A 27,781-nucleotide genomic window follows, 5' to 3' on the forward strand; every position below is an offset into this window, starting at 1 on the left:
TTTAAATTGTGTAACTTATGCTTGGTATGAAGACAAAAGGTGGACTTATTTAACAACAAAATGGCGGGGCCCTACAGGCAAAAGGAGTGTAGGAAGGCAGAGGAAAAAGTGGGAAGACGAAATTATAGGCATCGCAGGAAGAAAATGGATGGAAACCGCAATCGACAGAGAGGCCTGGAAAAGGATGGGGGAGGCTTTTACCCGCAGGGGGCCGCACGCATAGTTAAAATATTGTAAAAAAAAAATGTAATAGGTGCTAATTAGTGTGTGGAAAATAAAGCTATAATAATAATAATAACTTATGCTTGGTGCAGTTATTTATTCAGATTTTAGGGGTAAATTAATAAAACAGTCGGATATCATAACACCGGCTCAGCAATACAATTTGGGAGTTTGGTTCCTAATAAATTATTTAAGGTCAATGGACAGATTAAGACATTTGGGTACATTTGATCCTAATTAAATATGTAGGTACTTAAGTTGTATTTGTGATTACTTGTATTTTGTTTCTCTTTATGTTGCTGTGTTTCATCCTGTGTTCTGTTTGCGATATCTAGTCCCAAATAAACGATTAATTATTTTTATTTATTTATTTAATTAGGATAACTGAGATCATTTGACCCAAATTAAAACAGCTGGGGACATTTAACCCAAATTAAATCAGTTGGTGTTATTTGAACTAAATTATTCAGTTGGGCTTAATTTGACCACGATATTTCATTTCAAAATTTTCGGTCACACAATAAAAATTCATACAATCGACGTTTTCTCCGCATCTATAGGCACGCCTCTCAGGGCGCTCGGCCCGCGCGCTAGTATCTATAGTAATTAGGTTTGAACGGGCCCACTTTGTTGAGGCCGAGATACTTGGCCTGCTCGTCTGTCAGCTCGGTTAGATGGGCGTCAAACGTCGGCAGATGAAGGCTTGCTACATATTCGTCCATTTTCTTGGGCAATAAATACACGTCAGCCTGAAAAAAAATTCAACTCTGTCACCTCTTCCAAATGTTTTGCTAGTTAACAAAAACATTGACAAATTTTAATTATGAGATTCTAAACTGTCAATAATTTCAGTTAAGAAGCTACCGTTGTACAAAATAAAATAATTATAAGCGAAATTGCCAACAGCAATCAATACTCTTACTTTTTATTAATACAGATAAAACTAAAGCCTTTATAAATCAAATTGTTATTGCAATAAAATGGATTATTTTGTAATGAAATTTACATAGAAGGCACCTTTGGAATTAGTGGGATACATTTGACGATTCAAAAGCACTGTTTTCAAATCTTTATTTACAAAGATTATTCGCTTGGCGGATATGCCTGTATATAGAGCTAGAAAAGGAACTGTCTTATCACTATACTATCCCATCACTATACTCTCAAAAGCACTTGTAATAGTTTATTTGAATATAAAATACTAGCTTTATGCTATTACTAACCCTCTAGGGGTTGAATTTTCAAAAATCCTTTCTTAGCGGATGCCTACATCATAATAACTATCTTTATGCCAAATCTCAGCCCGATCCATCCAGTGGTTTGAGCTATGCGTTGATAGATCAGTCAGTCAGCTTTTTCTTTTATATAATACTAGGGGATGCCCGCGGCTTCGCCCGCGTGGATTTAGATTTTTGAACTCTTTGATTTTCCGGGATAAAAAGTAGCCTATGTCCTTCCCCGGGATGTATCCCAACTCTGTACCAAACATTAAAATCGGTTCAGCGGTTGGGCCGTGAAAACGTAGCAGACAGACAGACACACTTTCGCATTTATAATATTATAGTATAGATATAGGATTTCTATTCATTATATTGTAATGTCGACGCACAAATTACTCACTTTCTTTTTGTATCAATATCAGTTCTTTAAATACATTATTTTTAACCCCCGACCCAAAAATAGGGGTGTTATAAGTTTGACGTGTGTATCTGTGTATCTATGTATCTGGCTGTGGCATCGTAGCTCCTAAACTAATGAACCGATTTTAATTTAGTTTTTTTTGTTTGAAAAGTGGCTTGATCGAGAGTGTTCTTAGCTATAATCCAAGAAAATTAGTTCAGCCCTTTGAAAGTTATCAGCTGTTTTCTAGTTACTGTAACCTTCACTTGCCGGGTGTAATAAATTTTTAATTTACACTTGTTCATAATAGTTCTAAAATCTACATACCTTATAACGATGTTGTGGTGCATTATACAATTCTATGAGCGCGAGTGCTTGAGTGGCAGCAGTGACTGACACAACAAACGATGGCAAGGAAGAGCAGCAGAGATTCGCGAGACGACCTTCCGCCAAGAGGACTATGCGTTTTCCGTTACCCCAAATTATGTGATCCACCTTGAGAGAAAAATACAAAGTTATTTATTAAAACGGAGAATTTAGGGTCATTTACTATAAAGCGAGGACAATGTGATTCCTATCTCTAAGTTAATAATGAAATATATATATTTTTTTATAAAAAAGAATTTGTTCTCATTTTTTGACCCCAATAACAAAGTTGAGAACATTGATAGTTATTATAGGGGCTCTCTTTTTTTTTCTCTCTCGTCTGGCTTTACACTGATTAGCCAATGTCAAGTTTGGAGTTATTTACAAGTTAGAGAAACTATATGTATAAGTATGGACTTCGTCTGTGCCGGCGCCCGCCGACATACACGCGGCGCCACTTTAGAGCGCTTCCCAGTCAGTTCCACCACCAATAAACACCAGCAGAACACAAAAACCGGCCACTTCTCACAAAAAAACACTCCAAAAAAGCACCGCACGCGCGCCAGCAAACGCCACCACAGACGAAGTCCATCATAGGGGCTATTATATTCCAATTTTAAGGTCCTTAAGCTTTAACTATAATAATTTCATAATAATGTTTTTATTCAAAAAACTGCTGTTCAAATATTTGGGATATATGAAACTTTTTATCAAATCGGGGCTATTTGTTTCCAATTATATTATAGGTTCACTAAGCCCCGATTATATAATCGTGGTATACTTTAAGCTCTTACTACTACGTACGGAGTACTTTTTTATTCAGATACAAGTAAGCCCTTGACTGCAATCTCACCTGGTGGTAAGTAATGATGCAGTCTAAGATGGAAGAGGGCTAACCTGGAAGGGATATGGCAGTTTTCATGAAACCCATACCCCTTTGGTTTCTACACGGCATCGTACCGGAACGCTAAATCGCTTGGCGGCACGGCTTTGCCGGTAGAGTGGTAACCAGCCACGGCCAAAGCCTCCCACCAGACACAACATCTCTTTCTCACCTGACTCCTGACTCTCTCCCACATCAGATCCGGCGTCCTCAGAGAGTGGACGTCTATTTCTGTGTTGCTGTGGCCCATGTTACACACCACGCAGCCATTCTTCATCCGCTCCATGTGGTCCCGTGTGACCACACCCTTATTGCCCGTCGCTGTTATCACTATATCTACTTGTCTTATCACCTGCAATGGTAGTTACAGAATCATAAACCGAATGAGATATCAACGCAGGTATAGCTCATGAATCACTAGTCACTACTTATAATAAAACCGGCCAAGTGCGAGTCAGACTCGCGCACCGAGGGTTCCGTACTCGGGTATTTTTTTCGACATTTCACACGTTACATCAAAAACTAAAACGCACAAAATAAATAAAATCTGTTTTAGAATGTACATGTGAAGCCTTTTCATATGATACCCCTATATTAATCTTACTTTGAAAATTGAAAATACTAATTATTTCTTCATGAATACATTTTAATTTATTTTTTGTGGTGTAACCACAAATTCATGGTTTTCGGATTTTCCTCTTTACGTGTGCTATAAGACCTACCTACCTGCTAAATTTTATGATTCTATGTCAACGGGAAGTACCCTATAGGTTTCTTGACAGAAAGGACAGGCAGTCAGTTGAAATTATCACTATCCTTATCCTTATAAGGGTTCCTTTTTTCCTTTTGAGGAACGGAACCCTAATAAATGCGAAAACTGTCATATAAAAAGTTTCATTTTGAAGAAAACCCACCTCAGTTAATTTGACGACTCTAAAACCGTCCATCGCTGCTTGTAATGCACATATTGGATCGATTTCTGTTATGTATACCTGCAAGGTGAAAAAAATGCTTAAAACTTACCTAATTAAGTGAAAATAAAGTGAAATGGAAGTGTAAGAGTGAAAATGCAGTGAAAGTGAAAGAGGAGTGAAAGTGGAGTGAACGAGTTACTTACGAATGCTTTGAGCGCTTGACAACATCCCTTCCCCACCTCCCCATACCTACAGACAACATAGACTGCTTACCCGCGAATATTGTCTGTACTACGTTTTCTAAGTTAAGTGAAAATTAAATGAAAGTGAAGTGAAAGTGGTGTGTGGAAAGAAAGAAAATAAAGCTAAAACAGATTGAAAACGAGTGAAACTACCGACTGGTTCCCCCCAACATAATGTTTATGGTACGTTTTCCAAATCAATAAAATGCAATTTAAATGAAAGTGAAGTGAAGGAAAAGTGAAAGTGAAGTGAAAATATAGTAAAAATGATACTCACCACACACCCAAGTGCTTTGAGCGCTTGACAACATCCTTTCCCCACCTCCCCGTAACCGCAGACTACCGATTGCTTCCCCCCGAACATTATGTCCGTGCTACGTTTTAAGGCATCTATTATACTTTCCCTGAAAAAAAGGAAAAAGGTCTTCATACGACGTGTTTGATCCTACTCTACTAATATTATAAACGCGAAAGTTTTTTTTAAAAAAGAATATTAGCCATGCTAATTATGACTGATACTCCTCTTTCCCCTCCAATTAAGCGTAAAGCTTGTGCTAGGAGTGGGTACGACAATAGTACAACGGGTGGGGTTTTAACCGCCGACCTTTCTGAATTCAGTCCGCTCCTCAACCGTTAAGCTATAACGCTATATATTATAATACAGGCTGTATCGAGTTTGTATGTATGGATGGATGTATGGATGTATGGATGTTTGTTACTCTTTCACGTTAAAACTACTGGACTTATTTGACTGAAATTTGGAATGGAGATAGATTATACCCTGGATTAGCACATAGGCTACTTTTCATCCCGATTATTTAGATCAATTCCCACGGGATTTTTAAAAACCTATATCCACGGGAACGAAGTCGCGGGCATCAGCTAGTAAATCATAATAGTGATCAACCCATCGCCAGCCTAGGCCATTGTCCACCACGCTGGCCAAGTGCGGATTGGCAGACTCACATACCTTTGAGAACATAATGGAGAACTATCAGACATGCAGGTTCGCTCACAATGTTTTCCTTCACCATCAAAGCAAATAAAACATACATAACTCCGAAAAGTTAGAGGTGAGTGAATGAATGCTTAGCTGGCAAAGCCTGTGGACTTCACACTCTCCCTCATTATACTTGCGCAGAAGACACTCACCTACAAGAGTACAGGTTGTCAAACTTGGTCTTGGTAACTGAATCGTTGACGTTCATAGCGGGAACGCAGAGCTTGCCCGCTTTGCTTAGCTGGTACAGCCTGTGGACGCCCGTCACACTCTCCTCCACTATACCTGCGCAGAAGAAATACGACCTATAGCGCAGTTTCACGGGAAATTCGCAATTCAAAACTTAAATTCATTTTATTGCACCTATTGATCGAATAAAATTTTTGTGAATTTTTGTGAATTTTTTGATAGTTATCACCTTAGGATCAAATCAAGGTAATTAAAATTTCTATCAGCAAAACGAACCTTTAATGAGCTTGAAAGCTGCGGAGTGCTTCTTCAGCATCAGATGCGTGGCGTCACCACCGTCATCCAGGATCATATTGGGTTGCCAGGCACCAGCCGCTGTGCAGCACTGGTCTATGCACCACCAGAATGCTTCCTCGCTCTCTCCTCGCCATGCGAATATAGCAAAACCTGGGGAGCGAGAGAGATGGAATGATTTCTCATTGGACCTTACAAAATAACTAGTCAACGCGATGCAGCACTGGTCTATGCACCACCAGAATGCTTCCTCGCTCTCTCCTCGCCATGCGAATATAGCAAAACCTGGGGAGCGAGAGAGATGGGATGATGTTTGATTGGACCTTACATAAAAAACTCTTCACGCAAAACAATTCCGGTTTATGCACCACCAGAATGCTCCCTCGCTCTCTTTTCGCCATGCAAATATAGCAAAACCTGGGAAGTGAGAGAGATGACATGATTTTGATTGGACCTTAAAAAAAATTGGTCAACGCGGTGCAGCATAATTGTATACACCACCAGAATGCTTCCTCGCTCTCGCCTCGCCACGGTAATATTGCTAAGCTGGTGAGGGAAAGAGATGAAATGATTCTTGATGGTACATTCAAAAAAAATACCTTCTGTGTTGTGCGTGCTTGCAATTAGTGCTGATGGCTAGTGATGATGCAGCCTAAGATGAAGCGCACTTGCCTAGAAGATACCTATTCACTAATGATTTGAAGGTACCCATATTAAAAGTGAAAGGGAAAATATTCCTCGTTTCTAATTTGAACAGCTAGGATATGGAACACCCTTCCGGCATTAGTTTCCATATCCAAATTAGAATTAGAAATTCCAAATTAGAAACGAGGAAGCAAATCGCTTGGAGTAGTGATGATAATGGAAATGACAATGATGGCAATGACGATGATAGCAATGACGATGATAGCAATGATGATGATGAAGGGTTACCTGCATGTGCCAAAGCAGCAGCCACCTCGTTCTGCGTGCTGTAAATGTTGCACGCGGCCCAGCGCACCGTAGCACCGAGTGCTGCTAGGGTTTCGATTAGCACCGCTGTTTGTGCGTTGATGTGTGTGCAGCCTACGATCTGGAAAGAGGAGAAATGTTCTAATTTAATTCTAGTATAGTCTGAGGAACTTATTCTGGGAGGAACTGATCTGGAGGAGGATTTATTTATTTTTTTATTTATTTATAGACTAGCGCTTGGCTGCAATCAGACCTGCTAGCAAGTGACGATGCAGCCTAAGATGGAGCGCGCTTGCCTAGAAGTTGCCTATTCACTCTTGACTTGAAAGTACCCATATTAAAAGTGGAAGGGAAAACTGATGCCGGAAGGGCGTTCCATATCCTAGCTGTTCGGATTAGAAACGAGGAAGCAAATCGCTTCGTACGTGTCCGAGGAATTTCAACTACGTACGGATGCATACCTTAACGATGCCTTACAATACACGTTAGTACAACATTTTCAGATATGTCGACAATTCACAAAATCATTGACTATCTATTAGGCATTATTAGTAGGCTATTGGCGAAAGAGTTTTGCTAAAATTTGGATGCCATGATGTCTGATTTGATGGATGAGCTTTGCCAAGTAATAAAGGCCAAATACTTTGCCAAAGAAATTCGAGAAGCAAGACTAAAAATATGGATGGTGGCACAACATGAATAATATAACATTTCAGGGGTAGAAGTTGTAGAATCTCTTTTGAGAAAACTGGAGTATTGACTATAGTCAAAGTCAAAGTCAAAATCATTTATTTAAAGTAGGTACAATTGTACTCCTTTTGATGGTCGAAATTGTCTTTGTACGATATAGTGGTGATAATTAATTACGTAACTTAAAACTAAAGCTACGAGGGTTCCAAACGCGCCCAAGTCTAGTAAAACTAAAGTTTAAATAATACTTAATAACTAAAGTTTAACAAGTGTAAATTAAAAATTTATAACACCCCGACGATCCAAAGTATCTGAGTTTTCCAAAACATCATTTTCAAATAAATAATTATGCATTTAGGCAACGTCCATCTTGACAGCTTGACATTTGTCTATTGACATAATATTATGAACCTAACGGTTATCTAACCTTCTTTTCTACAAGAAAACTAGAAAAGAGCTGATAACTCTTAAACGGCTGAACCAATTTTTTTAGATTATAGCTAAGAACACTCTCGATCAAGCCACCTTTCAAACAAAAAAAACTAAATTAAAATCGGTTCATTCGTTTAGGCGCTACGATGCCACAGACAGATACACAGATACACAGATACACAGATACACAGACACACAGATACACAGATACACACGTCAAACTTATAACACCCCTCTTTTTGGGTCGGGGGTTAAAAAATAATTTATTTAATCAGACTTCATCCGTGTGGATGTAGGTTATAATATTCCCGGGAATAGCCTTCAAGTCAAAAAAGGGCAGTTCAAGTCAGAGAAGAGCCCACAACCAACTCAGCCGGGTATAATTACTCGTACCTTGGCTTCCTTCAAAGGCTTGTCATCCTTAGCCCTGGCTCTCAGCGCCATGATGCCAGGCATCTCCTGCTCAGCTATGTTGATCTCCCGCCTGCCAAAGGCGTGCTGTTCCACGTTGCGAACACAGTATGGTGGGTTGGGCTGCCCAGCTGCTATGGCCTTCTCATGAGGCTGTACTCCTTCATCCTCGTCTGATGAAGACCCTGGAAAGAAACAGATTTGACTTCTGAGTGAGGATTTTCAGCATTATTAGCCCTAGTGGCAGACGATTTCTGGTGTCATTATAATTATGCCTATACGTACACTTCTCGAATGAAACTGAGAATCATTGGGTTTACGAAGAGTAATTAAGTATTACGAACTAAATGATACCCGCGACTTAAAAAGTATAAAAAGTAGCCTATGTCGATTTTCGGGACGGGACGCAAGCTACCTTTATGACAAATTTCATATAAATCGGTTAAATGGATAGACCCTTCTGAATCCCGTGGAAACTCTTTGATTTTCCAGGACAAAAAGTAGCCTATGTCCGTCCCCGGGGTGTAACTTGTATGCTAATTCTGTACCAAATTTCATTAAAATTGGTTCAGCGGTTGAGCTGTGAAAACATAGCAGACAGACAGACAGACATTTACGCATTTATAATATTAGCATGGATCAAGCGTGGCACGTGTCTTATTATGGTGACCACGTGATAAAAGTGAGAAAGGCGGCTTTTTTTTTTCGGATTGACATGCAATCTCACCTGGTGGTAAGTGATGATATAGTCTAAGATGGAAGCGGGCTTACCTGGAAGGGGTGTGGCAGTTTTCATTAAAGCCATACATACTCCTTTGGTTTCTAAACGGCATCGTACTGGAACTCTCTTTAAAACAAGAGTGAATAGGCACCTTCTAGGTAAACGCGTCCCATCTTAGACCACATCATCACTTTCCATCAGGTGTGATTGTGGTCAAGCGCTTACCTATAGTGAATAAAAAAAAATCGCTTGGCGGCACGGCTTCGCCGGTAGGGTGGTAACCAGCCACAGCCGAAGCCTCCCACCAGGCCAGACCAGACCAGAAATTATAAAATTCCAAACCCCTGTTGGGACTCGAACCCGGGACCTCCTACTTATAAGACCACAGAGCTTACCACTGCTCCAGGAGGCCTTGATCTGTCATCTGTGGTACTACTTACAAAAATCGCTCCTCCCAGAGACAACGGAGTGTCGCTTCTTCAATGCTGCGGCTGTTTCTTCTATGATCGTCTCTTCCATTGGCATCTTCAATATACCAGTAGACGGCATTTAGAGGTTTTGTTTATTTGGATATAATATATTTGAGTACTTAGAACTTACTTGTTTTTAGTTTTTAATCAATATTATTGTTAGATATCATAAATAAATGCAAGTATTATAAAATAATGTATACAATTTGTAGTGTTAGAAACGTGGCAACCCTTCGCGATGGTAACATTAAGAGATGTCAGCTGTCAGCAAGGGAGACGGTTAGGACAGTCGATGAATCATTAGAAAAAGCGATTGGGAAAAAGCTATGTTGATCCAAGCTATGTGTAAAATGCATGTAGAATGATATCATTGTGAATCCATACATATAATAAAATTGTAGAAAAGTGGTGTCTGTACAATGGAAATATATAAAAAAAAAATAGCAGGGGTTGTTATTATATCGATGCCGAACCCGAAATTGTAATTAATTTTTTTTTTGTCTGTTTGTCTGTTTGTCTGTGTGTTTGTGCACGCTAATCTCAGAAACGGCTTATTCGATTTAGATACGGTTTTCACTAATATATTGTAGTAAGCTTCACTTAGGATTTAGTGTTTATTTCATGTCAATCGGTTCATAAATAAAAAAGTTATGTCAATTTAAAGAATCACGGCGCCTCGCGCCTGAGCGTCCGTGGCTATATAAAGCGCGAAAAGTCACTATTCCACGCGAACGAAGTCGCGGGCACAGCTAGTCTTAGAATAAGGACGCAGTTGTGAATATCTAAGTAATGGTGATGAGCTTAATGTCTTGAATATACAATAGAAACCGAAGAACTGTGTTTGACTAGCGACATCTTCAAGATGTGTCCCGAGTGACGCGAAGGATAAGGCTCTGTTAATATTATTTATTCTAAAGTAAAAAGTTTTATCGTTTTCGCAAACTAACGTTAGGTGATATAGGTACACAAACATACAATCGGAGATTATGTAGGTAGGTAAATTATAAAAAATCGTATCTCTAGAGAAAAAACCGGCCAAGTGCGAGTCAGACTCGCGCACCGAGGGTTCCGTACGTGGGTATTTTTCCAACATTTTCTGCGATAAATCGAAAACTATTACGCATAAAAATAAATAAAAATCTGTTTTAGAATGTACAGGTAAATCCCTTTCATATGATACCCCACTTGGTATAGTTATCTTACGTTGAAAATTGAAACACGTTTTAATTTTTTTTGTGATGTAACCACAAATTCACGGTTTTCGGATTTTTTCCTTTACTTGTGCTATAAGAGCTACCTACCTGCCAAATTTCATGATTCTAGGTCAACGGGTAGTACTTACCCTACAGGTTTTCTTGACACGACAGACGGATAGGCAGACAGACAGACAACAAAGTGATCCTATAAGGGTTCCGTTTTTCCTTTTGAGGTACGTAACTCTAAAAATTTTCAAAAGAAAAATAAAACCGACTTCAAAAACCAAAAACACTAAAAAGTAGAAAATAATTTTTGTTTAGCTACACATGTAATGTACCTAGGTATGAAGTCGAGCGAGCATATTAAAACAAAATTAGAAATCCAAGAGTGAAGCTCGCCCGACTTCATACCTAGGTACATTACATGTGTAGCTAAACAAAAATTATTTTCTACTTTTTAGTGTTTTTGGTTTTTGAAGTCGGTTTTATTTTTCTTTTGAAAATTTTTTATTTCACAATTTTTAGTGGCCCCACTGTACTATAATATGCTATGCCCAGTTAAAACCCTACTGTTTACTAAGCTATTACAGTGATCGCGAGCAATTTGCTCTTATCCATTGAGGAGTTCTGTTGTCCATCTCCGAAGATATTCATCAGATCTTCACCAAATTTATATGGGACCACCTGCACAGTATACCCTTTCAAACAAAAAAAAATTTTCCAAATCGGTCCAGGGGTCTTTGAGTAATCGGGGAACATACATAAAAAAAAAAAAAAAAAAAAAAAAAAAAAAAAAAAAAAAAAAAAAAAAAAAAAAGATCCCGACGAAGTGATAACCTCCTCCTTTTTTGGAAGTCGGTTAAAAATTAAGTAAATAGTGTTATTTCTTGTACGATAATACGGAACCAAGTATAAATCGCATTTGACCGATTTGGAAATATATTTTTTTGTTTGAAAGGGTATAGGTACTGTGCAGGTGGTCCCATATAAATTTGGTGAAGATCTGATGAATATCATGTGAAAATCAGTCACCCTTGCGAAGCTGAGTCAGTCAGTTATAAATAAACAGCGGGACGTAAACATGGCAGCATTTTACATACAAATTAATACACGCCAAGTAAATTATCCAGAAAATATGCAACGTAATAGATGCATTTCCTGGCTAGTTATTTTGGCACACGTTCTGTGATCTTTAGCGCAACAGTGCGTTCAATTTAGCGAGGAAATTCACAGGTTCGATTCCTAAAAAACGGCCAAGTGCGAGTCAGACCCACGCACTGAAGGTTCCGTACTCGGGTTATTCCAACATTTTACACGATAAATCAAAAACTATTATACATCAAAATATGTAAACAAAAATCAGTTTTAGAATGTACAGGTAAAGCTCTTTCATAATATGATACCCCACTTGGTATAGTTATCTTACTTTGAAAATTGAAACTTTTTTTAATGATGTAACCACAAATTTTCGGATTTATTCCTTTACTTTTGCTATAAGACCTACCTACCTGCCAAATTTCATGATTCTAGTTTAACGGGAAGTACCCTATAGATTTTCTTGACAGACACGACGGACGGACGGATGGAGTGGACAGACAGACAACAAAGTGATCCTATGAGGGTTCCGTTTTTCCTTTTGAGGTACGGAACCCTAAAAACTACTAAGGTTTACTATTGATGTGTGTCATTTCGTCCATTAATCAATAGGGTATAGTGCTTCCATAAATGTAACAAAATAATTGTTATATGTATTTAATTTTTCAACAAGTGTAAATTAAAAAAATTTAACACCCCCGACAAGTGAAGATTACAGTAACTAAAAAAGAGCTGATAACTTTCAAACGGCTGAACCGATTTTCTTGGATTACAGCTAAGAACACTTTCGATTAAACCACCTTTCAAACAAAAAAAAAACTAAATTTAAATCGGTTCATTAGTTTAGGAGCTACAATGCCACAGACAGATACACAGATACACACGTCAAACTTATAACAGCCCTCTTTTTGTGTCGAGGGTTAAAAATTAAGCCCGGTAAGCCCTATTCTAAAAGTATTATCTAAGCTATTTATTAGGCGAGTTAGAGAACTGAAAAGTTAGAGGTGCGTGCGCGGGATCGAACCTAGGACCTCATAACTAGGCAGCCGACATCTTAACCACTAAGCTATCACAGAATAGAATAGAATAGATTTTTATTCAAATAAACTTTTACAAATGCTTTTGAATCGTCAAATAATTTACCACAGCTAACCATAAAACATCCACAGATTCTAACGACGATGCCACTGGCTGTTTCTTCTTTACAAACTTTGTACAATACCGTATTTTATCAAAGAACATGGCCTAGAAATGTCGTATACACTTGAACGTTGGGAAAGTGCTATGCAACACTAATGTAAAACAAGTGCCAATTAAAAATTTGTAACACCCCCGACAAGTGAAGGTTGTAACTAGAAAAGAGCTGATAACTTTGAAACGGCTGAACCGATTTTCTTGGATTATAACTAAGAACACTCTCGATTAAGCCACCTTACAAACAAAAAAAAACTAAATTTAAATCGGTTCATTAGTTTAGAAGCTACGATGACACAGACAGATACACAGATACACACGGCAAACTTATAACACCCCTCTTTTTGGGTCGGGGATTAGTTATTTTGTTCAAAATTTATACGTATTTTTGGTTCATTTATCATCATATCCACAATGAATATTAGACTTGCCTTTACAAAAATTTAATAAAAAAAAAAAAAAAAACTATAACCCGATTACGGAAAAATGAGACAACTTGAACCCGACTTGGTAGCAAAATAAACTAAAAAGAAAGAAACAAGATAGGTGCTTAGTGCTCTATCATCGTCTTGAGTAAGATTCAATATGAATGCCGTGGTCGTGAGTTGTTGCAAGTTAATGACCACTTTTTTACATTTACATGTCATTTAGTAAATTAATTTTTTCGTGAACACATTTTAAATATTTTTTTGTGATGTAACCACAAAGTCTCGGTTTTCGGATTTATTCAATTACTTGTGCTATAAGACCAACCCATCGACCCAATTTCGTGATTCTAGGTCAATGGGAAGTACCCTATGTGTTTTCTTGACAGTCAGAACGGACGGGCGGACGGTAGAATGGACGGACGGACAGACAGACAGACAGAGTGTTAGGTTAGGTTTTGGTCAGGTTACGTTTGGGTTTGTGTTAGGTTAGGTTTTGGTCAGGTTTGTGTTAGGTAAGTTTTGGGTTTGTGTTAGGTTAGGTTCTGGTCAGGTTTATGTTAGGTTAGGTTTGGGTTTGTGTTAGGTTAGGTTTTGGTCAGGTTTGTGTTAGGTTAGGTTTGGGTTTGTGTTAGGTTAGGTTTGGGTTTGTGTTAGGTTAGGTTTGGGTTTGTGTTAGGTTAGGTTAGGTTAGGTTTGTGTTAGGTTAGGTTTGGGTTTGATTTTAGCAACTTAGGGTCGCAATGTCTATCAGTTTTTCGAACTATGGCCCTACCCATTGCCACTTCAGCTTCGCAACCCGTTGGGCTCTCCCATGGGACCCTCATTTCTGAGTTGATCACGTAGAAAAACTACAAGCATAGCTGAGCTAGTATTGAATAATATAATTAATTAAAAGCGATTGCATAACACCGTCCGTCAACAGACAAACACAGTTGACTGTACACTGAACATAGCTTCAGCGATTGCATTGATGCCAAACAAAATGATTTCTAGTGTTTAATTCTGTCTGTCCGTCTGTCCATCTGTCCAATCTGTCGTGTCTATCAAAAACTTATAGGGTACTTCCCGTTGACCTATAATCACGAAAGGCAGGTAAGTAGGTCTTATAGCACAAGTAAAGGAAAAAATACGAAAATCACAAGAAAAAAAAATGTGTTTCAAAGTCAGATAACTAAGTATACCAAGTGGGGTATCATATGAAAGGGCTTTACCTGTACATTTTTATTAGGTAGCTAGGTAATGCGAATCAAATCGCGATTACTACAAAGGTTGATCTTGAAGTGTGTATAATTGTGTTTCTATTTGCAGTTATATCCGAAACTAATTCGGTTAGCGTATGGAATTTTGTTTTTCTTTTAAACTCTCTTATTTGTGTAAAACTAGCTAACGCTCGCGACTTCATCCGCGTGGATTTAGGCTTTTCGCAATCCCGTGGGAACTCTTTGGTTTTCCGGGATAAAAAGTAGCCTATGTGCTAATCCAGGATATTTTCTATCTCCATTCCGAATTTCAGCCAAATCCGTCTAGTGGTTTTTGCGTGAAGGAGTAACAAACATACACACACACACACACACATACACACAAACTTTCGCCTTTATAATATTAGTGTGATAGTGTGACTAGATGACGCCCGCGACTTCGTCCACGTGGATTTAGGTTTTTACAATCCCGTGGGAACTCTTTGAATTTCCGGTATAAAAAGTAGCCTATTTCCGTCTCTGGGATGCAAGTTATCTACCTACCTATCACACTCACACTAATATTATAAAAGTGAAAATTTGTGTGTTTGTTACTCTTTCACGTAAAAACTACTAGCCCAATTTAGCTGAAATTTGGAATGGAGATAGATAATAAATACCCTGGATTAACACAAAGGCTAATTTTTATCCCGGAAAATCAACGAACTCCCACGGGATTTTTGAAAACCTAACTCCACGCGGACGAAGTTGCGGGCATCCACTAGTTGAGAAATAAGATAGATAGAGAGAGATTATATCGAGATTAGTGTTTTATACATAAGCCTACTTAACAGTATCACCTCATGCCAAGAGCTCAAGAGCCGGCGATAAATCAATAACACATCGCTACGTCACATCACTACTACCGGACAGGCTGGACTGCGGTTACTAAATGGTATCACACTATCACTCAATATCACACTAATATTATAAAGGCGAAAGTTTGTATGTGTGTGTGCATGTTTGTTACTCCTTCGCGCAAAAACTACTGGACGGATTGGGCTGAAATTTAGAATGGAGATAGATTATACCCTGGATTAGCACATAGGCTACTTTTGTCCCGGAAAATCAAAGAGTTCCCACGGGATTTTTAAAAACGTACATCCACGCGAACGAAGTCGCGGGCATCAGCTACTAGTCTCTACATAGCGACACTGACATTATAAAGGCGAAAGTTTGTGTGTATGTATGTGTGTATGTATGTGTGGAAATCTTCGATTTTCCGGAGTAAAAAGTAGCCTATGTCACTCTCCAGTGACAAATACTCTTAATTATCATCGTATAAAAAAACCGGCCAAGTGCGAGTCAGACTCGGACACTGAGGGTTCCGTACTCGGGTATTTTTCCAACATATTGCACGATAAATCAAAAACTATTATACATAAAAATAAATAAAAAATCTGTTTTAGAATGTACAGGTAGGGCCCTTTCATAATATTATGATACCCCACTTGGTATAATTATCTTACTTTGAAAATTGAAACGTTTTAATTTTTTTTTAAATGATGTAACCACAAATTCGCGGTTTTCAGATTTATTCCTGTACTTGTGCTATAAAACCTACCTACCTGCCAAATTTCATGATTCTAGGTCAACGGGAAGTACCCTATAGGTTTCTTGACAGACGCGACAGACAGACAGACAGACAGACAGAGACAACGAAGTGATCCTATAAGGGTTCTGTATTTCCTTTTGAGGTTGCGGCGTGATTGAAGGACAAACCAACAAACAAACACTTTCGCATTTACAAGGTGCTAGATTCTAGAACCTATGATTTACATACCTATTCCTTGAGTACTCTAGTACCTAGAGATCTCTGAAAACCGGACAAGGGCGAGTTGAACTCGCGTGGAGAGGGTTTCGTACGAAGAATAAATATTAACTTGATTATACGCACAATATTGAGAGATTAACTTATTTACTATTACCATGTTATTCTACGATCATATACTTCTTATGGATTTCTTAATAATTTCAAATACTACAATAACAAAAATTGCGTAGGTATTCTGCCGGTACCGGTTTCTTTAAAATTATTTATAATTTTCCTTGAAGTGTAGGTAATACCCTATCGTGAAAATTGTAAGAATATTTAACAGATTTTCCTGTAGTCTTTAAGTAAAGAACTATTTTCGGTAATTTTTTTAGAGAGTAATTTTTAAGTAGAGATAAAAAGCGAGAGCAGGGGTGGAGATTTATTTTCTTAAAAAGCTATTTATTTTAAAATTGTAACAAACATGTGAGACTCTCAAAACAAGCTCTTTCATCAGCACACTGATAAAGGAGGTGTGTATCACACTAATATTATAAAGGCGAAAGTTTGTATGTGTGTGTGTGTGTGTGTGTGTGTGTGTGTGTGTGTGTGTGTGTGTGTGTGTGTGTGTATGTTTGTTACTCCTTCACGCAAAAACTACTGGACGGATTTGGCTGAAATTCAGAATGGAGATAGATAATATTCTGGATTAGCACATAGGCTACTTTTTATCCCGGAAAATCAAAGAGTTCCCACGGGATTTCGAAAAACCTAAATCCACGCGGACGAAGTCGCGGGCGTCCGCTAGTGTTTGTATATGTGTGTGTTTGTTACTCCTTCACGCAAAAACTACTGGACGGATTAGGCTGAAATTTGAAATGGAGATGGATAACATCCTGGATAACCACATAGGCTACTTTTTATCCCAGTAAATAAAAGAGTTACACGACAGACACACGAGTGATCTTACGAGTTATAAGGGTTCTGTTTTTTCATTGGGACGTACGGAACCCTAAAAGTAAATCCACATGGACGAAGTCCCGGTAGTAAACTAGTTAAGTATAAAAACAGGGTCATTTAGGTACTTTTTAGTGCACACTTTTTAAAAAACACCAAATAAAGGTTCTTTTTAATCCACACGCGACACTTTTAAAACTCGAACGTTTAAAAGAAAAAAAGAATCAAGATCAACGAGATACCTACTTTATAAAGTCGACATTAATTAATCCAAGGTCGACATTGAAATATTGAAAGGCACTTTTTAATGCACACACAATTATTTGAGTAACGATTTTTCTTTATATTCGTTTAATTATTTTATTTAAATTTTCGCACTCTCAATTTATATACGATCGATTACGAACTATTTTTTTTTTAATTTATGCACACACTAATTTATTTCGATTGATTACCGGTTTTTATTTTTTTAATTTGTATAATTTACATGTATTTTTATCGGTTTTTAAGCTAGAGCTACAGCAGAATACTGCATTGCTCAGAGACGCGGGCCAGACTAGGCTGCATGCATCTGTCAGCATACGACGTATTTTAAAGGGTGACTTTTTGGCAAAGGTCAGTGGAGTGCAAATTTAAACTCTCAACCTGACCTACTACAAGTAAGAGAAGGTAGATAAAGGTAGTCAAGAGTGACTAATTAATTATTATTATTATTTGTTAATTAGTTCTAATTCTTTGCATTTATAATATTAGTAGGGATTAGGATTAGGATTAGAATAATATAATGCCTGGTGTCTTCACCGGAGTGGATTTGGCAGCATAGGATACCTTAACCAAATATGGAAATAGTCGGAGTAGTCCCAAGATCCCAAACAGGGCCTACGCAGCATAGTCAATCACACTAATATTACGAAAGTTTGTATGTGTGTGTGTGTATGTTTGTTACTCCTTCACGCAAAAACTACTGGACGGATTTGGCTGAAATTTGGAATGGAGATAGATAATATCCTGGATTAGCACATAGGCTACTTTTTGTCCCGGAAAATCAAAGAGTTCCCACGGGATTTCGAAAAACCTAAATCCACGCGGGCGAAGTCGCGGGCATTGGCTAGTCGAAACTATTTAGAAAGGAACTAGCAATAGTTCTTTACACTTAAGGGTGTTAAGAATCTATGTTAATATCTAAAAGAGTTATATTGATAAAATAAATAAATCAAACCATCTACAAAAAAAATGCACTTTTCACCACACTGACTCCTCTCAGAAACTCACCCTGTTACATATAGGTATAAATTATGAAACCTAGGTCATTTGGTCGCCGCTGCAGTCTGTTCTTTATTTACATTAAAATCTAGGTAATTGATCGACTTTAAAAGGAAATGGAAACGAAGGTATTTTTTTTATTCCATGACAAGGTTCACACGGCCGGCGTTCAAATCGTACGTTTTTTGCAGACAACGGCATTAAAATCGTACGTTTCCTTGCAGACAGACAACATCAAGTAAATATCTGGTCTGGTCTGATAGCAGGCTTCGGGCGTGGCTAGTTACCACCCTATCGACAAAGCCGTGCCGCCAAGCGATTTAGCGTTCCGGTACGATGCCGCGTAGAAACCAAAGGAGTTTAATAAAAACTGCCACATTCCTTCCAGGTTAACCCGCTTCCATCTTAGCCTACATCATCACTAACCACCATGTGAGATTGCGGTCAAGGGCTAACTTGTATAAGAATAATCAAGTGTAAATTAAAAATTTATAACACCCCCGACCAGTGAAGGTTGCAGTAACCAGAAAAGAGCTGATATCTTTCAAACGGCTGTACCGATTTTCTTCAATTATAGCTAAGAACACTCTCGATCAAACCACCTTTCAAACAAAAAAAAAACTAAATTAAAATCGGTTCATTCGTTTAGGCGCTACGATGCCACAGACAGATACACAGATACACACGTCAAACTTATAACACCCCTCTTTTTGGGTCGGGGGTTAAAAAATGATGATGATTATGATGCCGGAGCGATCAGCTAGTACCTAGTAGGTATATCGTATGTGTTTAGAATAACAATCGCTGCTGGGATAAACAACGGCAAGCTAGGACATAAAACGCAAATAGGTAAAACGACACATAAACATGATTTAAAGTTAACAGGGCTTTCTACGTCACTCGCTTCATACAATCGTATTTCCAATTTCATTTGAATATTATGCAAAACCAAAGTCCATGAAATTTTGCAGACATATTCTAGAAACTAATAACGTAGGTATCTGTGTCTATGGTGTTTTAGATTTTTCTTAAAATATGTAGTTTTAAAATTACAGGGGCTCAAAGATTTGTATGTAAATTTTTAAGACCGCGTAACTTTGAAACCGAATATTTTAACAGAAATCTGGAAAACCTCAGACACAGATATTAGTTTCTAGAATATGTCTGCACATGGACTTTGGTTGCTTAATATTCAAATGAAATTGGAACTACGTTTGTATGAACGAGACCCCTCTTAAACAGCACTAAAACCCTACTACTACCCGCGAACTTCCGATAGATAGCGATAGATATGTACCAAAATTGTTTTTCTGTCGCTTACGGTATCATACTAGAATGCTAAATCGCTTGGCGGCACGGCTTTGCCGGTAGGTGGTAACTGGCCACAACCGAAGCCTCCCACCAGACCAGACCAGACAAATTATAAAATCCCTAACCCCTGCCGAGAATCGAACCCGGGACCTTCCACTAATAAGACCACAGCGCGTACCAGCCAGGGAAGTCATCAAAGCTTTGGTTATGGGTATATAATAAATTACAAGTGTAAATTAAAAATATATAACACCCCCGACAAGTGAAGGTTGCAGTAACTAGAAAAGAGCTGATAACTTTCAAACGGCTGAACCGATTTTCTTGGATTATAGCTAAGAACACTCTCGATCAAGCCACCTTTCAAACAAAAAAAACTAAATTAAAATCGGTTCATTATTTTAGGTGCTACGATGCCATAGACAGATACACAGATACACACGTCAAACTTATAACACCCCTCTTTTTGTGTCGGGGGTTAAAAATGTAGCCCATGTCACCCGGATTATAATAACGAATTGGTTTCTACACGGTATCATACTGGAACGCTAAATCGCTTGGCGGCACGGTTTTGCCGGGAGGGTGGTAACTAGCCACGGCCGAAGCCTCCCACCAGACCAGACCACTGCGCCAGGGAAGAGGTCATTAAAGCTTCGTAGGTTATGGGTATATAATAAATTAAAATATACTGCATTAAAAAACACAAGTTTTCATGAAATAAACCGGCAGAGCTGTTTACTGTGTGAGCCTTGACCGACTAGTGATAAAAAAAGTTGGATTTAAAATTGGAATGCGCAGTTTCCTCTTGTAGTTACTCCGTCCAGGCAAACTGAAGTTGAAGGTTACGGAAGTTAAATATTATCAATGTCATGCTCATAGAACTCTTAATCCATACTTCCATATTAATATTATAAATGCGAGAGTGTGTCTGTCTGTCTGTCTGTCTGTTTGTCTGTCTGCTACCTTTTCACGGCCCAACAGTTTAACCGTTTTTGACGAAAAGTACAAAATTAGCTTATATCCCGAAAAATCATAGAGTTCCCACGGGAATCCTAAAGACCCATCCGCTCAACCGATTTGTATGTTTGGTACCGAGGCAGCTTGCGTCCATGTTATTGACATAGACAACAGTTTATCCCGGAAAACCAAACAGTTCCCACGGGATCTTCAAAAACCACATCCACACGGAGTAAGTCGCGGGCATATTCCAGTAAAATAATAATAACAATCCAAAAAACTGGCCAAGCGCGAGTCAGACTCGCGCACCGAGGGTTCCGTACTACTGTCCCCTTTTTCCGACATTTTGAAGGGTAAATCAAAAACTTTTATGCATGAAAATAAATAAAAATCTGTTTTAGAATGTACAGGTAAAGCCCTTTCATATCATATTATATACCCTACTTGATATAGTTATCTTACGTTGAACATTATTATAAATTATAAAAAAATACTTATTATAATTTGTTCATGACCACATTTGTTTTTTGTGATATATATGAGTGCTCTAAGACCTAGGTACCTAGCTGACAAATTTCATGATTGTAGGTCAACGGGAAGTACCCTACAGGTTTTGATTGACCAGAAACTGGTTTTCTATACAATAATACATATATCCATACTAATACTATTAATGCGAAAGTGTGTCTGTCTGTCTGTCTGTCTGCTACGTTTTCACGGCCCAACCGCTGAAACGATTTTAATGAAATTCGGATACATCCTGGGGAAGGACATAGGCTACTTTTTATCCCGGAAAATCAAAGAGTTCCTACGGGATTTCAAAAAACCGAACTCCACGCGGGCGAAGCCGCGAGCATCCTCTGCTTATGTATATTTTAAAATTATCTGGCAGTGTTTTTTATATTAATAATTTTCTGGAGGCCGCTTCTTTATTTCGATAAAACAATGCCAAAGATAAAAGACCTTTGTTTACTCGACTAATAAGGCAGGCGTGTCGAATACGTATAAAGGCCAACGCTAACAGTCGGAGTGGAGTTTTTTTTTGAAATTCGGACCTCTGAAGTCGGTCACCCATCCAGCTAGCGACTTTGGTCAATGTTGCTTAACAATCACAATCGATTGACATGCTTTGTCATAACTAGGCACGGAAGAAACTAAAAGGCCAAATTCGGACCTCTGAAGTCGGTCACACATCCAGCTAGCGACTTTGGTCAATGTTGCTTGACAATCACAATCGATTGATATGCGTTGTCACAACTAGGCACGGAAGAAACGAAAAGGCCAAATTCGGTCCTCTGAAGTCGGTCACCCAGCCAGCTACCGACTTGGGTCAACGTTGCTTAACAATCACAATCGATTGATATGCGTTGTCACAACTAGGCACGGAAGAAACGAAAAGGCCAAATTCGGTCCTCTGAAGTCGGTCACCCAGCCAGCTACCGACTTGGGTCAACGTTGCTTAACAATCACAATCGATAGATATGCTTTGTCACAACTAGGCACGGAAGAAACGAAAAGGCCAAATTCGGTCCTCTGAAGTCGGTCACCCAGCCAGCTACCGACTTGGGTCAACGTTGCTTAACAATCACAATCGATTGACATGCTTTGTCATAACTAGGCACGGAAGAAACGAAAAGGTCAAATTCGGACCTCTGAAGTCGGTCACCCATCCAGCTACCGACTTGGGTCAACATTGCTTAACAATCACAATCGCTTGATATGCGTTGTTACAACTAGGCACGGAAGAAACGAAAAGGCCACATTCGGACCTCTGAAGTCGGTCACCCATCCAGCTACCGACTTGGGTCAACGTTGCTTAACAATCACAATCGATTGATATGCGTTGTCATAACTAGGCCACACGTTCATCTCATGTTCTACATCTAGTGAGCAGTAAATAAGCTATCCTTGATTTATTTCTGTAAGATTTATCTACTCGTAAATATGAAAATGGCGCCTATCAAAATAAATTGCCCGCAATAATCCCAAACACTCGCTAGCTAGCTCTACGTCTCATCGTTTATGAATAATTAATTTATTATTCAGTACACTTACTAGTTTTTCCATTACTATTCGGTTACCTACTTAATTCAGAGTTTTTCTTGATAGAGAAATTTGAAACAACACTAAGGGCCGGTGCACATACGGCAGAGCGCAGCGCAGAGTATGCCCGCGAAGTTTTCTAATCGCGTTAATTTGTACCAGAGAATGCGCGAGCAGCGCGATCTTTTTTGTAATCTTGCAACAAATGAATGAATGAATGAATGAGTAGGCGCGGGACTGCGTGCGGATGCGCGAGTATCCGCACGGATGCACAATTGATTTTAGATATTATTTCAATGAGGATAATGTCGATAATATTTTGACTGTGAAAAATGCTCTGCGCTGCGCTCCGCCACGTGTGCTCCAGCCCTTACATCCACGGCTACAAACTCCGTCTTACCTGAGAGCTTACCTACCTACACAAGCCAGTTTTTTTTTTTACTCAGATACAAGTTAACCCTTGACCGCAATCTCACATAGTGGTAAGTGATAATGCAGGATGGAAGCGAGCTAACCTGGAAGGGGTATGGCAGTTTTTTGGGTTCCGTACCTCAAAAGCAAAAACGGAACCCTTACAGGATCACTTTGTTGTCTGTCTGTCTGTCTTTCTGTCCATCCGTCCGTCCGTCTGTCCGTCCATCCGTCCGTCGTGTCTGTCAAGAAAACCTATAGAGTACTTCCCGTTGACCTAGAATCATGTTTGGCAGGTAGGTAGTTCTTATAGCACAAGTAAAGGAATAAATCCGAAAACTGTAAATTTCGGGCCCAATCAATAAAAAAAAAATTAAAAAGTGTTTAAATTTTCAAAGTAAGATAACTATACCAAGTGGGATATCATATGAAAGGGCTATACCTGTATATTCTAAAACAGATTTTTATTTATTTTTATGCATGATAGTTTTTGATTTATCGTGCAAAATGTCGAAAAAAAATACCCGAGCACGGAACCCTCAGTGCGCGAGTCTGACTCACACTCGGCCGGTTTGGCAAGTCAGTAGGTATTATTGAAATGTCATCAAGTTGGATATCAATCATAGTCACTCAACTTTCAAGGTAGAGACTATCCAGAGACATTTAGCGTGGGCGTCGGTATTTCATGAATAGATTTCGCCAGTTAGCGGTACCTACCTAATCCTTTATTAAATTCCAGAGCCTACGGCTTCAATAGAATTACGTAACGATGACGTAGATGGAAAAACGCACGATCATTTTCCGAAAATCGTGTCGTCTACTTGTGCTATAAGACCTACCTACCTGCCTTTCATGATTCTAGGTCAACGGGAAGTACCCTATAGGTTTTCTTAACAAGCACGACAGACGGACAGATGGACAGACAACAAAGAGATCCTCTAGGGGTTCCCTTTTTCCTAAAGTTTTACCTAACAATCCTAACATACTCGTATAAATTGTCATTGATATTGATCCGAACTCAGGTCCTTACTTAATTAGTTGGTTCTAGGTCTTAATAAATCACCTTAGTTAGTGTTAGTTAGTGTTATAAATCTTGAGTCGCGATCGAGTTTCTGTAAAGTACCTTGTACCCATTGGGCCGAGACTCGGCCAACGCACGCACAGGGACATGGATCACACTAATATTATAAAGGCGAAAGTTTGTATGTGTGTGTGTTTGTGTATGTTTGTTACTCCTTCACGCAAAAACTACTGGACGGATTTGGCTGAAATTCGGAATGGAGATAGATAATATCCTGGATTAGCACATAGGCTACTTTTTATCCCGGAAAACCAAAGAGTTCCCACGGGATTTCGAAAAACCTAAATCCACGCGGACGAAGTCGCGGGCGTCAGCTAGTAAAGAATAAATTTAGCCTTTCAACAATTGTGATTGTAATAATGATTGATGCAGGTTTTACGGAATCGAGTTACAGGATCCCATAATGGAAGAAAAACAGTTAAAATACTTAAATACCTATTTTTAACCCCCAACCCAAAAAGAGGGTGTTATAAGTTTGACGTGTGTATCTGTGTATCTGTCTGTGGCATCGTAGCTCCTAAACTAATGAACCGATTTTAATTTCGTTTTTTTTTTTGTTTGAAAGGTGGCTTCATTGAGAGTGTTCTTAGCTATAATCCAAGAAAATCGGTTCAGCCATTTGTAAGATATTAGCTCTTTTCTAGTTATTACAGTAACCTTCACTTGTCGGGGGTGTTATAAATTTTTAATTTACACTTGTTATTTAAACATACTTCAAACAGTTATTTGTTTAAAACGATGTCAACCTCACGACTCAGACCATATAACCGCGAAATCGGTGGAGCAATAAGAGGCATTCTTTAACAATCCGCGGGAAACGAAAGGTTGACTGATAAACCGATCGCGGATCCGCTGTCGCGCCTGACTTCATACCACCAAACAGATCGATAAATCACCCACTGCGCAGGTTCAAGAATTCTTTTTAACTGACGTCCTGGCCGATTTGTTGATACATTAGATTTTTATCAGCATTCAAAGTTCAAACTAGGATTACAAGTTGCAACAATGTTTATAATAAAATTATTATGTTGGCTGGCCAAGGAATTCGGCCAACGTGTACTGGGGCCTTTATTAAAGTGAACTGCCTTGGCATTATTATCTTTTTGCGGCAATCGAGCAGCTATCCACAGAGAATAGAAACACTACATGAGAACTGCATATCGTTAAATAAGGTCAGATGTATAATGGGTACTAAATGTAAACTATAAAGTTGTGGCTACACTACAATAGAGAATAAATCTTGGAGATGGATGATACTTTTTTAACCGACTTCGAAAAAAGGAGGAGGTTCTCAATTTGTCTATTTTTTTAGAGTTCCCAAGGGATTTTCTGAAATCTAAATCCGTGAAGATGAAGTCGTGTTATTTGACAATTGAAAAATCTGCCCTTAATTAGCTATGACTAACACTAGCTTATAAGTTATATCTATTTGTGATTAGATTAGTTTTTATAGTTTTGATATAAATGCTCAGTACAACTGACTGTGGTTTTTGTGGCACTGAATGTAGCTGGAATAATATGTAATTTCTAGATAAGTTTAATAAATAATGATAAAAAAAAAATCTGTAGGTCTCTAGCACATCTCTAGAGAGTCTTTACTCATGATTGTTAACAAGGGCTGAATTACTTACCAATATTTTTTCATAGCATAACCAAAATACCTACTACCGCTATGTAAAAAATAACAATTATGTGCAGGTTACCTCAATACAAGTAAAACTGATAAAAGTAACAATACTTTTACTGGTAATAATACACTTACCTCTATCTAAGGATGCTATGTGCAAAGTAAAATCCACACTAGATGAGTTACTAGTGCAGTGTTTATAGAATAGAATAGAATAGAATAGAATAGATTTTTATTCAAATAAACATTTTTTAAGTGCTTTTGAATCGTCAAATAATTTACCACTGGTTCGGAATGCCTACCGAGAAGAACCAGCAAGAAACTCGGCGGTTGCTCTTTACATTTTACGTTTTCATACCGGGTAGGGGTAATACAACACCTACAAGCATGTCTCAAACGAAACGAAACGAATGTAATTCCACGATAAATTATGTACTCCAATGAATATTGTTACGATAGATGTATTCTGAGCAATGGATAAGAACATTTATTTATACGTGACATTGTATTTTTTTAATTATTGTATTTTTTAATTATTGTATTTTTTTTTGTGACATTGTATTTTTTAATTAATTACCTACCATTAAATTAACTCAAAATTGTTATTTACATTTCATAATTTTCATAATTGTTAACAATAGAATTGTAATTGTTTTAATCACCAATGTTATACTTTGCAGCGCCCTGACGGGGCTTCATGTTGTAATAATATTTTTTATGATGAAGACATGAATGCAAATAAAGAAAGAATAAAGAATAAACCATGGTGACCCGTTGCCATATGTTTGTACCAATAAAAAAATAATCTATCTAATTGAACCTCCCAAAGTATCAAATCAGTTGAATACTCACCCGTATAAGACGTGGAGCTATAGGAGTCAGCAGATGACGCTGATAGAGACCTGCTTCTGTACCGTGCAGACTTTTTGAGAGCCCCTGACTTTCCTCTCTGACCCTCGAACTTCCCTGCAGCACCATCAGCCGCCGCACCTCGAACCTGACCAGGGTCTGTTACTGGGCTATCACTGGGCACATTAGCTGCTGATACACTCTCTTTCCTATGCTGGTTAGGTTCCCCATGGCCTTCAGACATCTTGAAACTCGATATTTTCAATATATTCACTCACGCAAAACAATTAAAAATCACTATTTTTTTTTCAATTTAACAACAGAATATCACTGAATCGAATACACAGTTAAACAAAACGGCGTTCGAACAAACCACGATAATAATTAGAAATCGATATGCGAATCTATATTCGGAAATAAAAAATATCAATAATATAAACAATTCATGTAACGCAACGTTATAGCGATCTGATTAACGAATTTATCGGTAACTGATTGTTTAATCGAGAAACTAGGGAAACGGTGACGAAGATATGTACATGGGGAACAGGATAAAATAGCCTTTCAAGTTACAATTTACATCATAAAATGAAAATTTAATAATTTTCCATTTCCACCATACTTCAACCGCACAAAACGAAACACTCTCCCCGCGCCCCGCTTGCCCTAGCCTGTCCAGTGAGTGTCCTGAAATTGAAAATTCTGAAAAAGAAACGTCAAACATGTCCCGCTTCGGTCGATCGAATAAAAAACCGGTACTATTTCCGAGATCGCCTCAAAAACCGGTAATTATACGGTAAAATATATTTAAAAAGTCTAGTGTAATCTTTTAGCATAAAAAGAAGAATACCTATTTCAAAACTGAACAGGGATCGAAATCCCGTTATATAGAATAAGATCAACCAAAGATAAATAAAAATGGAAAGAGCAGTGCAAGTTTCTGTTCTCGAAGCATTAAATTCAGTCATATACAAAG

At 38.3% G+C, this 27,781-nt stretch overlaps 1 protein-coding gene across 4 annotated transcripts; it reads right to left on the reverse strand.

Moving 5' to 3' along the window:
- Nucleotides 1-295: 295 nt before the first annotated feature.
- On the reverse strand, nucleotides 296-27,484 carry LOC123879137 (adenosylhomocysteinase-like 1). Of its 4 annotated transcripts, none has more exons than XM_045926684.1 (11): nucleotides 27,428-27,463; nucleotides 26,809-27,209; nucleotides 8,197-8,399; nucleotides 6,664-6,802; nucleotides 5,713-5,883; nucleotides 5,400-5,532; nucleotides 4,525-4,651; nucleotides 4,006-4,083; nucleotides 3,264-3,443; nucleotides 2,170-2,337; nucleotides 296-971 (listed from the first exon to the last, which is right to left on the reverse strand). In XM_045926684.1, exons 2-11 carry the CDS (start codon nucleotides 27,047-27,049, stop codon nucleotides 813-815), a joined length of 1,599 nt encoding a protein of 532 aa, XP_045782640.1. In that variant the 5' UTR covers nucleotides 27,050-27,209; nucleotides 27,428-27,463; the 3' UTR covers nucleotides 296-812. The 4 variants fall into 4 exon arrangements, with proteins under 4 accessions (XP_045782640.1, XP_045782642.1, XP_045782639.1 ...); XM_045926686.1 differs by lacking the exons at nucleotides 26,809-27,209; nucleotides 27,428-27,463 and adding exons at nucleotides 9,376-9,460; nucleotides 17,513-17,812; XM_045926683.1 differs by having other exon boundaries at nucleotides 26,809-27,484.
- Between the last annotated feature and the right edge of the window lie 297 nt (nucleotides 27,485-27,781).

The sequence above is a fragment of the Maniola jurtina genome, chromosome 27, assembly GCF_905333055.1.
Source record: "Maniola jurtina chromosome 27, ilManJurt1.1, whole genome shotgun sequence".
In the NCBI taxonomy this organism is placed as follows: Eukaryota; Metazoa; Arthropoda; class Insecta; order Lepidoptera; family Nymphalidae; genus Maniola; species Maniola jurtina.

Bases quoted from the DNA above. Each gene is read 5' to 3' on its own strand.
- LOC123879137 (XM_045926683.1), bottom strand. From the start codon at position 27,049: ATGTCTGAAGGCCATGGGGAACCTAACCAGCATAGGAAAGAGAGTGTA. The intron at 5,533-5,712 runs GTTCGTTTTGCT...TCTTCTGCGCAG, and splicing joins AGCTTTCAAGCTCATTAAAG to GTATAGTGGAGGAGAGTGTG. The intron at 972-2,169 runs GTATGTAGATTT...ATTTTTTTTCAG, and splicing joins CACCACAACATCGTTATAAG to GCTGACGTGTATTTATTGCC.